The 14,037-nt window shown below is 38.1% G+C and overlaps 3 protein-coding genes across 7 annotated transcripts in view; 2 read left to right on the forward strand and 1 right to left on the reverse strand.

The window, feature by feature from the left end:
* The first annotated feature begins 417 nt into the window (after window positions 1–417).
* Window positions 418–4,761, forward strand: LOC111447204 (probable myosin-binding protein 5). Its single transcript, XM_023086247.1, has 4 exons — window positions 418–780; window positions 900–1,584; window positions 1,990–3,542; window positions 4,410–4,761. The coding sequence occupies exons 2-4, from the start codon at window positions 984–986 to the stop codon at window positions 4,467–4,469; spliced, it is 2,214 nt and encodes a 737-aa protein (XP_022942015.1). The 5' UTR covers window positions 418–780; window positions 900–983; the 3' UTR covers window positions 4,470–4,761.
* Window positions 4,762–5,750: 989 nt separating this feature from the next.
* Window positions 5,751–10,909, forward strand: LOC111442615 (ubiquitin carboxyl-terminal hydrolase 2-like). Of its 4 annotated transcripts, none has more exons than XM_023080063.1 (4): window positions 5,751–5,953; window positions 6,055–6,194; window positions 6,356–9,075; window positions 10,377–10,909. In XM_023080063.1, the coding sequence occupies exons 2-4, from the start codon at window positions 6,189–6,191 to the stop codon at window positions 10,615–10,617; spliced, it is 2,967 nt and encodes a 988-aa protein (XP_022935831.1). In that variant the 5' UTR covers window positions 5,751–5,953; window positions 6,055–6,188; the 3' UTR covers window positions 10,618–10,909. The 4 variants fall into 4 exon arrangements, with proteins under 4 accessions (XP_022935831.1, XP_022935838.1, XP_022935823.1 ...); XM_023080070.1 differs by having other exon boundaries at window positions 5,751–5,945; XM_023080055.1 differs by having other exon boundaries at window positions 5,751–6,194.
* Window positions 10,910–11,549: 640 nt separating this feature from the next.
* Window positions 11,550–14,037, reverse strand: part of LOC111442636 (O-fucosyltransferase 1-like) — a 5,200-nt gene continuing 2,712 nt past the window's right edge. Inside the window, exons 6-10 of one of the 2 annotated variants that reach the window (XM_023080089.1) lie at window positions 13,586–13,709; window positions 13,214–13,497; window positions 12,878–13,007; window positions 12,006–12,733; window positions 11,550–11,871 (exon numbers count right to left, since the gene is read on the reverse strand). In XM_023080089.1, the coding sequence (XP_022935857.1) occupies window positions 12,113–12,733; window positions 12,878–13,007; window positions 13,214–13,497; window positions 13,586–13,709 (1,159 nt within the window). In that variant the 3' untranslated portion in view covers window positions 11,550–11,871; window positions 12,006–12,112. Of the gene's footprint in view, window positions 11,893–12,005; window positions 12,734–12,877; window positions 13,008–13,213; window positions 13,498–13,585; window positions 13,710–14,037 lie in introns of both variants that reach the window. The other variant, XM_023080097.1, reaches the window with a different exon arrangement.

Consider the following 14,037-nt stretch of genomic DNA (forward strand, 5'->3'; position numbering starts at 1 on the left):
TTAGAAGCGAGAACTAAACAACGTGACCATGTTATAGAAGATGTAAAGCAACGTTCGAGCCCGAATTTGAAATTTGAATACTCATTCAAATTACATATTTATCATTAATTTGGGCTAGATTTCTCTCCATGCAACTCCCAAAAAGATTCAATAAAAATCTATTTTTTTTTGTATATATATATATTTATAGAAAATCATTCCGAATAATAAATAAGCATTTTATTTCCATAAAATAAGTAAAAGAAATCTGAGTCCGCTCATCAGCGTGTCAAGCGCTCAGAGTGCGTGGACTACACTTCAAGACTGGTATATAACTAAGAGCCACGTGGCAATCCCAACGACGTCGGATTTGGTGTGGAAAATACACACACACTGTCTCCGCAATTTGACTCGCTTATCTCATCTCTCTATCCTTTTTCCAATTATCTATCGATCTCTCTCTCTCTCTCTCTCTTAGCGTTATGATCCTAGCACAACGTTCGTCAAATCGACGTTTATGGAAACTTATTAGGGTTTTAAATTCGAGAAAGCGAAATTTGAAACCGACACCAATGAATCGGTTGACTCTTCTTTCAACCTAGCTTTCAAATTTTCTGATTTTTTCATTTCCATCTACTCAGTAAATTGTTTTGAAGATTTATGTGATCTTGTTGTTTCGTTGCTGAGAGCTGGAAGCTACCGGGAAGTTCGGAAGAAATGATAGTTTCTGTTCGAGTGTTATACTTCTGTTCGCTATAGTGGAGTGAAGATTTAATAACTCGGAATCGTAGTTTCAGTAAGGCATTCGATTACCTGAATTTTTACGGGCTTAAACGGAGTTTTGTTCTTTATTCTGGTGCTTTTTGTGGTTTGATTGATAGTATCGATCTTATTTCTGTTTTCCGTTGATACTTGATAAGGTGGCTGTTGTTAGCAGCTAGAGAAGTAGTTTTTCGGATTTGTTTGATTGGATTCAATTGGATACTGAAGTTTTTCTGTGAGAAATGGCTTGTGAAGCTATACAACAGTGGACATTTAATGGATTAGTGGCTGCATTTCTTGATCTCGGTATAGCTTATCTTGTATTATGTGCATCAAGTCTTGTTTTCTTTACTTCCAAATTTCTTGCACTGTTTGGATTATGTCTGCCTTGTCCTTGTGATGGCCTATTTGGTAATCTTAGTAGCGATCACTGCTTCCCAAAGATACTAGTGGATCGTTCATCCAAAAAAGTATCTTCTGTCATTCATTCGGCTAGAGAAAAGTTACCATTGAATTCCATGAGGGATCAAGAGCCAAAATGTTGTTTTAAGTCAACGTTGATGCATGAGAGGAATGGCAACGAGGCACACGTTGAATCGGAAGGTGAACCATCTGGTGATTCCTTTTTTAAAACCAGATCACCGCAAGCTATGATTTATGGAGATTTTCACAGTGTAAAAGAATCGCGTTGTAACGGCGATGTGGATCACAAGAAGGTCACGTCAGTGTCTCCAAATGACATTTCACAGTTGGATATGGAAGATCTTTCTCTGTCTCCTTCAAGCTTCAGTGGATTTGGGGATAATAATACTGAGGACGGCTTCTTTTCTGTCGATTCTGGAGGTAATAACATTTAATGCTTACCATTTGTCATTCTTTCCTGTTTGATCAACTTAAGAAATCACGATCATTACTTGAATTGCCTTTTCATGCCAGTTTTGAGTTTATCAGGAAAAATGATAGTATAGTATTTATGCTTGAGGGCACTACGTTGTTAAGGGATTGGTTCGAAAGTTGAGTATTGAAGTTATTTAATCCTACTTGACAGAAACCATATTTTCAAGGGATTTTCGTGAATAATGCAGTAAAACTTTCATTTGATTGTTGATTCATTATTTCATTCGTTGTTTTATTGTACCACAATTCTTTTAATGGAAGTTTTGAGTTTCCTTGTAAGAGAAATTTTGCATTTTCTTCATAATTTTCATGGTGATAACTGCAATCTGGGTGTTCTATCTAAACCTGTAGATGAAAGAGAGGAGTCTTCCTCAGACAGCAGCGATCGATGTAAAGTATTTCCTGATGAGAAAATATGGGCGGAGAAGTTCGTAGCGTCTTTTGAAGAGGCAGGGAACAACTGCAGAGGGGAGTTATGCTTGGATGGTAATGAGAGTGATACAATCAAACTATTGGAACAAGCACTTGAAGAAGAGCAGATGGCTCGTGCAACTCTGTACCTGGAGCTTGAGAAAGAGAGAAGTGCTGCTGCCACTGCTACTGATGAGGCCATGGCTATGATATTACGTCTTCAGGAGGAGAAGGCGTCGATAGAAATGGATGCTAGGCAATACCAGAGGATGATAGAGGAGAAAACTGCTTATGATGCTGAGGAAATGAGTATTCTTAAAGAAATTCTAGTGAGGAGAGAGCGGGAAATGCATTTCCTCGAGAAGGAAGTTGAAGCGTTTCAGAAAAGTTTCTTTGAAGATGATGGAGTGGATGTTGATATGCTCGACCCGGAAATTACACCACAAGGGGTCCCTTCTTTCGCCTATTCGAGTAAAGGTCCATCTCATATGCTTCAATGCATTCATAGATCCATTAGAGACAAGCAAGATGCAAATTACACAAAACGTTCTTCACAATATGAGATCCCATCAATTGAGTCGCGGAAGTTAACTTTTGAATTTGAGGACGAGTCGCCATTTATTCACTCGGATGAACATGCTGATGCTGCAGAAGCCGGGGGCATGTTGTTGCACCAAGCTGCTGATAACTTCATGATTAAAGAAGAGAATGACAATGAGTTACAAGAAAGGGGCATGGTGGAAGATGAAAATTTATACATTCTACAAGGAGAAGTAAATGAACTGGAGCCATATCTGCAAAGCAATATGTCAAATGGTCTTGATAAAGTTGAGAAATCCACGGAACTGGAACCGATTGCAGATGAACGAGAAAAAGTTGACGAAGTTTCATATGACGGGTTGGCATCAGCTAAAACAATTACTCCCTGTGTTGAGTACAACTTGGAAAAGAATGGTGACCATCAAAAGCAGCAGCCAAAAGATCTCGACTTGATGACCAATGTTGATCCCCAATCTCATGATATTCATGTCATTGATGAAGAAGCTAGCACATGCGACAAAGTTAGTGCCGATGCAAGCAAAGAACCGGTGATCAATGGTACCTCGAGTTTTCCAGCAAACTGTTATAGCCCATCCTTCAGCTTGTTGCAGAGTGAACTAGACATCACAAGAAGCAACTCAGATGCCTCCGGTAGATTTCCACCATTTGCTCGTTCTCGAAGCAATTGCTTACGTTCTGATTTGCGTAGAAATTCAATGTCTGCTGTCGATTATGAAAGGTCCAAAATTGGCGATGAAGTTGAGTCGCTCAGAGAAAGGCTGAAGATTGTTCAGGAGGAAAGAGAAAAACTCAGGTTCTCTTTGGAACACAAAGACAAGGAGAACAATCAGTTACAACTCTTAGAAAGTATAACAAATCACCTTCGTGAAATCCGGCACCTGACGGATCCTGGAAAGGCAATTCTGCAGGCTCCATTTCCTCCATCCTCTAAGGTACATCAACTAATCTTCAGTTGATTGATATACTATATGCACAGATCTATATCCTCTAATATATTATTTAAGTTTGAACTTGGTTGGGTCTACTAGATCGTTGAGCCTTAAGAAGTATCTAATAGGTTCATGAACTTTCGATTTTATATCTAAATGACATATTCAACACTTTTTAAAATTAACTAACATATTTGAGATATAAAATTGAATTTCATCTATTGAGTCCGTCTAATCGACTTTTGTTGTAAGGCCTTTCCCTTGCTATCTTAGACCAGCCTAAAAAGCCTTGGCCCATTCCTTGTTCTTTCTCATGGTTGGGGGGTCTTGGGTTGATGTTTGTAGAGGGTATGGTGTAGAAAATTGGTTATGTATGGTGATTGGAGTGAATAGGGACGAGTTGAGGGGTAATGTGATAGTTCATATCTGGGTGTGTACCCACTGACTATATGGGTTTTCCCTTCATTTCGAAAATTTTCATTTCTTCATCTCTTTCTTCCGTTTTTTCAATTTTGTTCACGGTATTATGCCTAGGACATTAAATTTTTACTCGTGTCTAATAAGTTGTTTGATTTTAAAAACAGGTCAAGACCTATTAAACATATGATTGAAAGGTCAAGGATTTATCGATAAGTTTTAAAATATAGACCTATTAGAAACAAAAATTGAAAGTTCATAGACATTTTTCAAAGTTTAGAGAACTATTTAACAAAATTTTGAAACGAAAATTAATTAACACAACATTGTTGAATGAAAATCGTAGTTTAAGTGCTCTGCAGTTCTAGAATCATCAACAACCCATTTTTTTACATCAAATATACATTTTTCTTAATCCTCATTGCTGATGATCAGATATGGCTCTGTTTTCAGGGTGTGTCAAAGAAACGATGCTGGCGAAGTTCATCTTTAAGCATTCACAGAAGCAGCTAATTTGAAAACTCCGACCAAAAAAGGAAGAATAAGAATGAAACGAAACACCATAGAAGAACATGATACAGCAGGATCCTCCAGGTTAGAAATTCTAGCTTTTTTGCCCCCACTGCCATACAAACTCATATGTAAATTGGGAATAAATTGATAGCTTTTGCCTCCCTTCTGTACATTCTCTAAAAAAGTTCGATGTGCCTGATAGAATGTACCATCTAGTTGCTACATGTAAAGATGCATGAAAGCAATACGTTAGATACCTATGGTTATGGTTATTCGGTTAAGAGTTAAAATACCATTTTGCTCTCCTTTTCGCACTTTTAAATATCCAAATTTTGATAACTTTCTTGGATGTCATCCACCGTTCTCACTTAGTCGATTAAAGCAGCATTCTTGGATGTCCTCCAATGTTAAATCGAATGGAACTAGACGTAGTTGGATCCGTTAGTAATGGTACGTTACTCGCTAAGGTCTTGTGAGATTTAAACTTTCTTCCTGCCAGGATATGAAGGCGGTTTCCTTGTGAAATTCTTGATGCACGGTGGTGGTGGTGTTGAAACTAAAATTCTGGGTTTTTTATTTTTTTCTCCTTCTGAATATGTTCTGAATATGTCACGGTTGTACTTCTTCAACTGTGTAGCGTTGTAATTTTGATACGCCCACGATAAGCCTTAAGGGGGGACTCGAGTTCCTTTCACATTTTTTGCTCCACTGCATGACTTCATTGGACCATAAGCGAGATTTGCCTTTACCAACCGAATACAATTTGTATAGAATTCAAGTTTGTTTTGCCACACTCGCCGTACATGCATGTTCATTAGAAATTGGATTTTTTTTTTAAATTTAAAAAAATCAAATAAATTAATGATCTTAAAAACTTAAAAAGATCTTTTTAATCTATTAATTAAAATATTGTGCATGATAAAAAAAAATTAATAAATAAAGAAATATATCTTCTCCATCTTCTTGTCTTGTATTATTTTTATTTTGTTGAGTTCGAATAGTTTCCTTATTAGATTAAAACTCTTTTAAGATTTTTGTATTTGAACTTTTAGAAATTTAAATATATCCCTAAAACTAATTTTACAATATAATTTTAAATTTTATTTATACAAAATCATTTTTCCTAACAAATTCAAAACTTTTAATAATTTAATATTTCTTATTAAAAAGATTTAAAAATTAAGTGCCAATTTTTTATTATTTAAATGATTTAAATTTTATGATTTTCTAGTTAAAATTTCAATAAATATTCATAATAAATTGCCATAAATTAAGTAAATTCTAATTATCTTTTCTACTACTGAAACTCTCTATCCTCTCATGAGAGAAGCCCTCAGCCCTCACTAATCTAACCTTCGCCTTCCAGATTGAGAAGAGTTTCAGTAGCAGCAGCGGGAATCTGCACGCTTCTTTTTCTTTCTCTCAATCTCTCGAGATCTTGAAGTTTTCAATCTTCCTTGCCCCATGTGATTGCTGGTTTGGCTGTAATTTTCCATCACCACTCTTGGTTCTCTTCATCGCTATAATCGGGTACAGGATTACGACTTTGGTTCTTATTTTTGTTTTGACCTCTTCGATTGTTCAGAAGAAGCACTTGTCCACCGTTTTCGATCCGAAATATTGTTCTGGATCTTCGTTAGGATGAGAAGCCGCTGCGTTTGTAGGGTCTGTGGATTTTGAATGGTTGTGTATAAGTTTCATGGATGGCTGATTTAGGACATGGACGTGAGTGTTTGATTTCTGTCGATTACGTTTGAACAGTGATTATAAGAATGGAATCTTCAGATTGGAGTGGCGTTTACAGATTTTGTTCGATTTTAATTATGTACAGACGATTTTTATCATTATTTGTTTGTTTCTAATGGTATCTGTGCATCTGTGTTTAGGGAACCATGGGGAAGAAAGCTAAGAAGAAGAACGGCCGAACTCCTACGAAGGAGAAGCGGGTATCTTCAAGTTCACCGAGGAAGGTGCCCCAGCGAAGCAGCACAACGGTGGAGATTGCTGATGATGATGTTTCAGTTGTTAAGGAGAATAGCCTATGCGGGCATATTGATAAATGCTTTAATTTGAATGAGTTATCTTCTAAACTTGGGTCCTCTGAACCTATTAGCTGTGAAGATTGTCAAGAAAGTTCAGCTGATAGAAGGGGGAGTAAGGGGAAGGCTAGACATGGGAAGAAGAAGGGGGGAACTTCGGTGGATGGTAAAGCTGATTCCAAAGCAATTTGGATTTGTTTGCAGTGTGGACATTATGCCTGTGGAGGAATTGGACTTCCTACAAACTCTCAGAGTCATGCTGTTCGACATGTCAGGCAAACTCGTCACCCGGTGGTGATTCAGTTCGAAAACCCGCAGCTTCGATGGTGTTTCTCTTGCAATACACTACTTCCAGTGGAGAAAACTGAGGAGAATGGTGAACAGAAAGATGGTTTGTCTAATGTGGTGAAATTAATTAGGGACCAGTCTATGGAAGCCTCACCTGTGGATGTTGTGAATACATGGCAAGCAAGTAGCGACGTTACAGCTGCAACAAAATCGGAAAGTTCCATATTAAGTGATTTGGACAGAAGAAATCATTATGTTGTAAAAGGGTTGATTAATCTAGGTAACACATGTTTTTTCAATTCGATTCTTCAAAATCTCTTGGCCATTGATCTGTTGAGAGATCATTTACTGAAGTTGGAAGAATGTGTTGGGCCTCTAACTATAGCTTTGAAGATTATCTTTACAGAAGCAAGAATGGAAGGCAGAATGAAAGGTTCAATAAATCCAAGATCAGTTTTTGGTTGTATCTCTACCAAAGCCCCTCAGTTCAAAGGATACGAGCAACATGATAGTCACGAATTGCTTCGCGTTCTACTTGATGGATTGTCTACTGAAGAGCTTGCTTCAAGGAAGACGAAGAAGTCGAAGGAAGAGATAATATCTAGAAATCCCACTCCTACTTTTGTCGATGAGATGTTTGGGGGGCAAATATCAAGTGCTGTATGTTGCAAAGAATGTGGCCACACATCGACAGTTTACGAACCATTTCTAGATCTCTCTCTTCCTGTTCCAATGAAAAAATCTCTGGCCAAAAAGGTCCAACCAGTCTCTCGGACCAAGAAGTCGAAAGGGCCACCCAAGAGAAGTGGCAAGACGCATCCTAAAACTTACAAGGGTTCAGATGTTGTACCAGTTCAAATTGCCTCAGTTCCATCATCTGGTAATGAGTCCTCCCTTCAATCAGAGGCCAGCGCCAGTGGCACAACTATTATCATGGAGAAGACTTCAAGTTCTCAGAACGTTTCAGATGTTAAAGAGTCTGAAAAAGAAGTTGAGACCGAGAATGGAGGAGAATGTACTTCAGATGCTTTGACGTGGATGGATTTCCTTGGACCAGAACCAAATGCTGAAACTTATGATATTTCCACTACTCAGGATTCTGACAAAAATGTTGAAGTATTCATTAGTGATGATTCACAACAAAGCATCTGCGGGCCAAGTATGCCCGTATCGTCTCTTCATAATGAGCCGAATCAACGACCAGATTTTTCTCCAGCGGATTCGTGGGATGATGAATCCCCTTTACAGGTTCAAGCTTCTGATGTTTTGCTGCTTCCTTACCAGGAAGAGAGTTCCACTGCTGAAGTAGCAAAAGAAGATGATCAGGCTTCCTCATCAGTTTTGGGCTGTGCTCAAAATGATTTTGATGGATTTGGTCTTGGTGATATGTTTGATGAGCCTGAAGTCATTATGGGCCCCATTGCGAGGCCATCCACTGGGAATGAAGTTTTGGAAAGTAGTTTTATTAGTGAGTCTGAACCTGAGGAAGTTGATAATACTGATTCTCCCGTCTCTGTGGAGAGTTGTCTAACTTATTTCACGAAGCCAGAACTTCTGTCCAATGAAAATGGATATAACTGTGAAAAATGCTCAAAAAGAGTACAACAACAAAGGTTGGAAATGAAGAAGCAATCAAAAGTTGCTAGCAGTGCTGTTGAAAATGGATATGAAACAGCAGTAAGGGGTGATATATCATGCTTAGACAAGAACACTTCAGTTGAAGTAAAAAATCAAAGAAATATGAATTTAGTAAACGGGTCAGTAAGTTATAACAGTGGCGAAAGCTCGAATTTGAAAGAGAATGTAGATTGTTCCAGTCAAGATTGCACAAAGCCTGTCAATTGCAAGACAGATTCCCTTGTTTTGGATGCAGATGAAGCTATGGTTGATGGAGATATGAATCCTGGGCTAGCACATTCTTCAGGTTGTAATAACACCAGCAGTCAAGAATGTTCCGGTGATAAACCCAGTTGTTCTCTTTCCAACGACGATCCCAAGGGCGGTGGATGTCCACAATCTAATACCAAGCCCTTTAGTTCACAAATTTGTGCTGAGAACAGTGAATCAGAAAAGGGTGAGGAGGGTGAGATGGATTCTGATTCAACAATTGTGAATGTGAAAAGAGATGCAACAAAGAGGTTTCTCATTCACAAGGCCCCTCCGATCTTGACAATTCATATAAAGAGGTTTTGTCCTGATGCTCGAGGTCGTTATAGTAAATTGAATGGCCATGTTAGATTCAAGGAAACAATTGATCTCAAACCATACATGGATACCAGGTATTATCTTCATCCTTTGATATTGTTGCATTTTGCATTTTTTTTAAATTCTCCAAACCATTGCTTTTCGTCTAGACAAGAAGATTCATTTGGGTATTCTTTTAATAAAAGAGAGAAAAACTCTAAGACACTCAAATGCCATGTTTATCCCTTCTTGCTAGCTGAACTTGTAACAACTTAAGCCCACCGCTACCGGATATTGTCCTGTTTGGGTTTTCCCTTTCGGATTTTCCCTCAAAGTTTTTAAAACGCGTCTTCTAGGAAGAGGTTTCCACAACCTTATAAAGAATGATTTGTTCCCCTCTCCAACCAATATGAGATCTCACAATCCACCCCCTTTAAGGCCCAGCATCCTTGCTGGCACTCGTTCCCTTTCTCCAATCGATGTGGGACCCCCAAATCCATCCCTTTCGGGATCCAGTGTCCTTGCTGACACACTGTCTCGTGTCCACTCCCTTACGGGACTTAATCTCCTTGCTGGTACATTGCTCAGTATCTAGCTCTAATACCATTTGTAACAGCTCAAGCTCACCGATGGCAGATATTGTCTTCTTTGGGCTTCCCCTCAAGGTTTTTAAAACGTGTCTGCTAAGGAGAGGTTTCCACATCCTTATAAAAAAATGTGTCGTTCTCCACTCCAATTGATATGGGATCTCACAGAACTACCTGTAGAAGCACTGATGGTCAAACAAAACAAAACATAAAATTTTGGTTGTTGACTAGACTAAATCTATGGCAATCCAACTTTTTCTTTTTTCCCATCAACATAACCTTTTATTTTCCATCATATATACCTCCTTGTCCAGCTTATTATCTGACCATAAACTGTGCTTCAATGGTAGCTCATGGGTTCACATTCATCTGCAACCTTGCATGTTACAACTCAAAGAACCATGGCTAATTAAAATCTTTCATGTTGAGTTTCATACGTTCTTACACCAGCGTATAGACTTCACCAAAGTGAAAGTATTAAACCACTATTTGTTCATTTATAGATCATTAGTTGTAACTTATTTCTGGTGGAGCACTCTGGATCTATGAGGGCAGAGACTTCTTTTGGTTCATCGTGCTATTGCTTTAGGTTTACACAACTACATTGTTCTGGGTAAAAAAATTGTTCTGGGTAAAAAAAGTGCGTGCTTTAGATGCACGATCTGGTAGTACAGATGCAATATCTAGTTAGCTTCAGTTTTGTTGGAGATTTTATCTAATACGAAAACTGAGTCAGGAATTGCTGATTAATAGCGACTGAATACAAACAAATGTCCATAATCTAACATTAACACCTTTTATGTTTATAGGTGTACAGATAGGGAGAAGTATAATTATCGGTTGGTCGGGGTCGTGGAGCACTCTGGATCTATGAGAGGAGGCCATTATGTTGCATATGTGAGAGGGGGGAACAGGAGGAGAAGCAGCAGTGGGGAAGCTGAGGAAGGCGCTTCTGTTTGGTATTATGCAAACGATGCCAGCGTAAACGAGGTTACCCTGGATCGGGTTCTCGGTTGTGATGCATACATCTTGTTTTATGAGATAACCTGACAGATCATTGGCTAACACATGCTTTTTACTTCATGTCCTCCAACAGAAAGAGAGAAAGAGAGAGAGAGGCAGGTGAGTGTAAACACCCTTTACAAAAAGAATTTTGTTCCCCCCTCCCCGTAAAAATCCATTCTTTTTGATCTATTAGATGTAGGCTTTTCAAATATGATTTGTCATGAAATTTGTCTTATTGCCATTGCCATTGCCAACGGGGGGGGTGGGAGGATTGAGACCCCCACCCCTTTTGACCCCAGATTTTGTTATATGAGATATATATCATTTTTTGCTCAAATTGTTTGTGTTTCCATGTGTTTTAAGTAGGCATTTTAATGGTACTTCAAATCTTGCATAAAATGTTCTTCAAAGTTCAATCTCTATATTTTCCCATATTTTTTGGTCTTTTTTCTTTAATTTAGTTCAACACAATGTGGGGTGGAGATTAAAAGCTCGAGCGATTTAGTCGAATATAAAGCCATTTAGTCGAATTCCAAGAACACAGAAAGGATCCTTTGGCTGGCAAATTCATTTTTTTTTTTTAATTTATTTCATGGTTTTTCTAAATCTTGGGATGTGGTTTCTTTTGAAGAGTTGGTTGATTAGATTCTACACTGTTCACTCTTTGCTGTTGTGATGGAATAATGTATCTCGTCGCAATTAAACATTTGAATTCTTTTGAATCATCAATGCACTCAAATGTACTTTTTCTTGATGTTAACGAGTTTTCGTTCTAACTGTAAAATGATATTTTAGGAAATGAGGTGTTGAAGGTTTTCTAGAAGCACGCTAACAATTTAGCCATTACACTGTTGAGCTCAAGTGATGCTGCAGATATAAGAGACTTGTGAAAAAAGGAACTTCTTTCTTTTCGATAAGCTCTAGCATGTAATAGGTCATCCCATCTACCGATGATCTCTATGAAACAATCGGGAGAATGAGAAAGGAATAATAGGGGTATTTCCCTTTTAGAACCAAAAAAGTATCTCATGGAAAAGCGAACAAGGATATCCCAAACTCACCATTAAAATTCAGTCCTCTTAATTCTACAATCTTGACATCTCTCTATCATTTTATCTTTAGAACTATGAACTAGCATTCAAAACAAAACATTCTACATTACAAAATAAGACACTCAGAAGAACAACAAATGAAGAAAGTGCATTGTACACACCCCAGATGAACCCACCATCATCTCGAACGAGCACGACCCTCCTCTTGTTGTTGTCTCACAACGCTAAAATAAATCCCCGAATGACCCTGACAAAAGCAAGAAATGACCTTCATGATTCAACAGGACAAAAATCAATGTCAGTTATACAAGGAGAGGAGTGAAGGTTTCAAGGAGAAAGACTGGTTTATGCTTGGCTATTTTTTTTACCCATAAAATTTACCTGAACGCATGTGCCGTTGGTAAATGAAACTATTCAATTGGAATTGGCAACTGTATTGTTGGCTTGGTGGAGTTAGAATGAACTGCTAAAATCTTGATATATGCTTCTCATTTTCCTACTGAGGTTGTTGAATTTGATTGAGTTGAGACATCCAAATCATTGTCTCTTTGACTTTCCACCAATCGACTGTTCAAAATCGCCAACACGTTATCTGGTGGACATTTATCAGCAGGATTTTTTGGTGACATTTGGCAGAAACATTCAGGCCAAGAATTTGTATAGAATGACTCTGGTGAAATGCGTTCGTGTGGCCCACCGAAGTGCGTGCCGAGCATAGCTCTCCTAATAGCTTCTTCAAAACCTGCTGTCCTTCCGTTCTCTCTGTCAATGAAAATTGGTGCAAGAGCTTTCCTATCTGGTCTTATTGTAGTTCGGAAGCCGTAATAAAGACGGTGCCCCAGCAAATTGTTGGCGAAGTTGCTTGGCCCATCATAGGTTGGCATGAAGATGTCGGAAAGGAGACAAACCATGTAGTCAACTGCAGACCCTGTCAGTCCCCTTACATTTTCAACAAGTTCCTCAGAGGATTCAACGGAGCTATGGTTCTCAAGGCGGGGAAACAAGGCACGAAATGGCTTCATGAATCGTTCACCGCCAAAGAGTTCACCAGCTGCAAGATATATTCTGGTAGAATTGTCGAACCCCATGGAACGTAAAATGAGACCAACCTGCAGAACAATGAAACCTTGCAGCATCAGTGATTCTTTACCACATAATTCTTACATGTCAATAAAAAATGACAAATTAAAGTGCCCAGAAATCAATTGGTTTCTCTAAGCAAAATGTAGTCAAGTGTGTGTGCGACAAGTCACCTCCTCTGGAGTTAAGGGGCATTTTCCAATCGCCCTTCTTTCACTATAAACCAGTCTCTTCTTTGCAAAATTTTCCTCTCGATATTTCTTCAAGATCTTTTGCTCTTCAGGAGTAAAAATATCAAAACACCTACAAACCAGTCAATTAATGTAAATGTACCATAAGATGAACTTTTCTCTATATACAAATAAGAAATAGAACGAGAAAGAAAGTAAATGGTAATGTAGGGATGTGCAAGCTCCTCTTAGTAATGTCCAACGAAATGTTTATTGTAAGGCAGACACCATGACCATGTTCTAAAATCCATTATCGATATTAATGAAGAAAATACTTACCCTGCAAAGGCCAGCATGTCCATCTCAAAACGAAGGTGAATAGACATGAAATGGCCTTGATTGCGGAGTTTATCAACTATTGATTGACTAATTCTTAAAATATGTGGCTTAAATCTCAAAGCATGATAATTAACCCTGCATCTCAATCTTTGGTATTCAGGATTGTCAATTTCTTCTGCTAAACGATGTGAGAACGGAGTGAGATATATAGCACCATGCTCCCTCATCTTCTCAAGAGCAACAGAAGTATACCAACTGATTGGAGCATCTCTAGGGGGTCGGAGCTGAATCAATTAAAGAGAACATGAGTACAAATAGAATTTCCAACGAACAGAAAATCTCTTTTAGAATTGCAACATCCGACTTTTTTACCTGAAAAGGTTTTATCTTCTTAGTTTTCCCATTCTTGCGAACATCTGGAATGCTTTCCACAATTCGTACATCATACCTCAGTGTCCTTATAAAATTCTCAACATCATAGATGCCATGGAAGCCACTGCACAAAATAAAATCATAGTTATCAGGAATGTATAGCAGATGTAATTGGAAAAATAGAGAGAGAGAGAGAAAAAAAATATATTTATTGGAAAGCTGTATGTAATAAGACATAAGTTTATTAGAAGCATTCATGTAGTTGTGCATTGGGACAATCGAAGTTCTTGTCAGTCAGAACGTAGGAAAATGCTTTTCACTGAGGAGGCTGATTAAATCTTGCCCAAATTATTTTTTCTAGTTCGCGAGTTAACTATTTCTCAGTCTTAAGATTATCTAGCTTTACGGCCCCAATTGATAAGGGGGCCAAAAAAAAAAAAAAAAAAAAAAAA

This window comes from Cucurbita moschata, unplaced genomic scaffold (genome assembly GCF_002738365.1).
Source record: "Cucurbita moschata cultivar Rifu unplaced genomic scaffold, Cmos_1.0 Cmo_Scf00001, whole genome shotgun sequence".
Classification (NCBI taxonomy): Eukaryota; Viridiplantae; Streptophyta; class Magnoliopsida; order Cucurbitales; family Cucurbitaceae; genus Cucurbita; species Cucurbita moschata.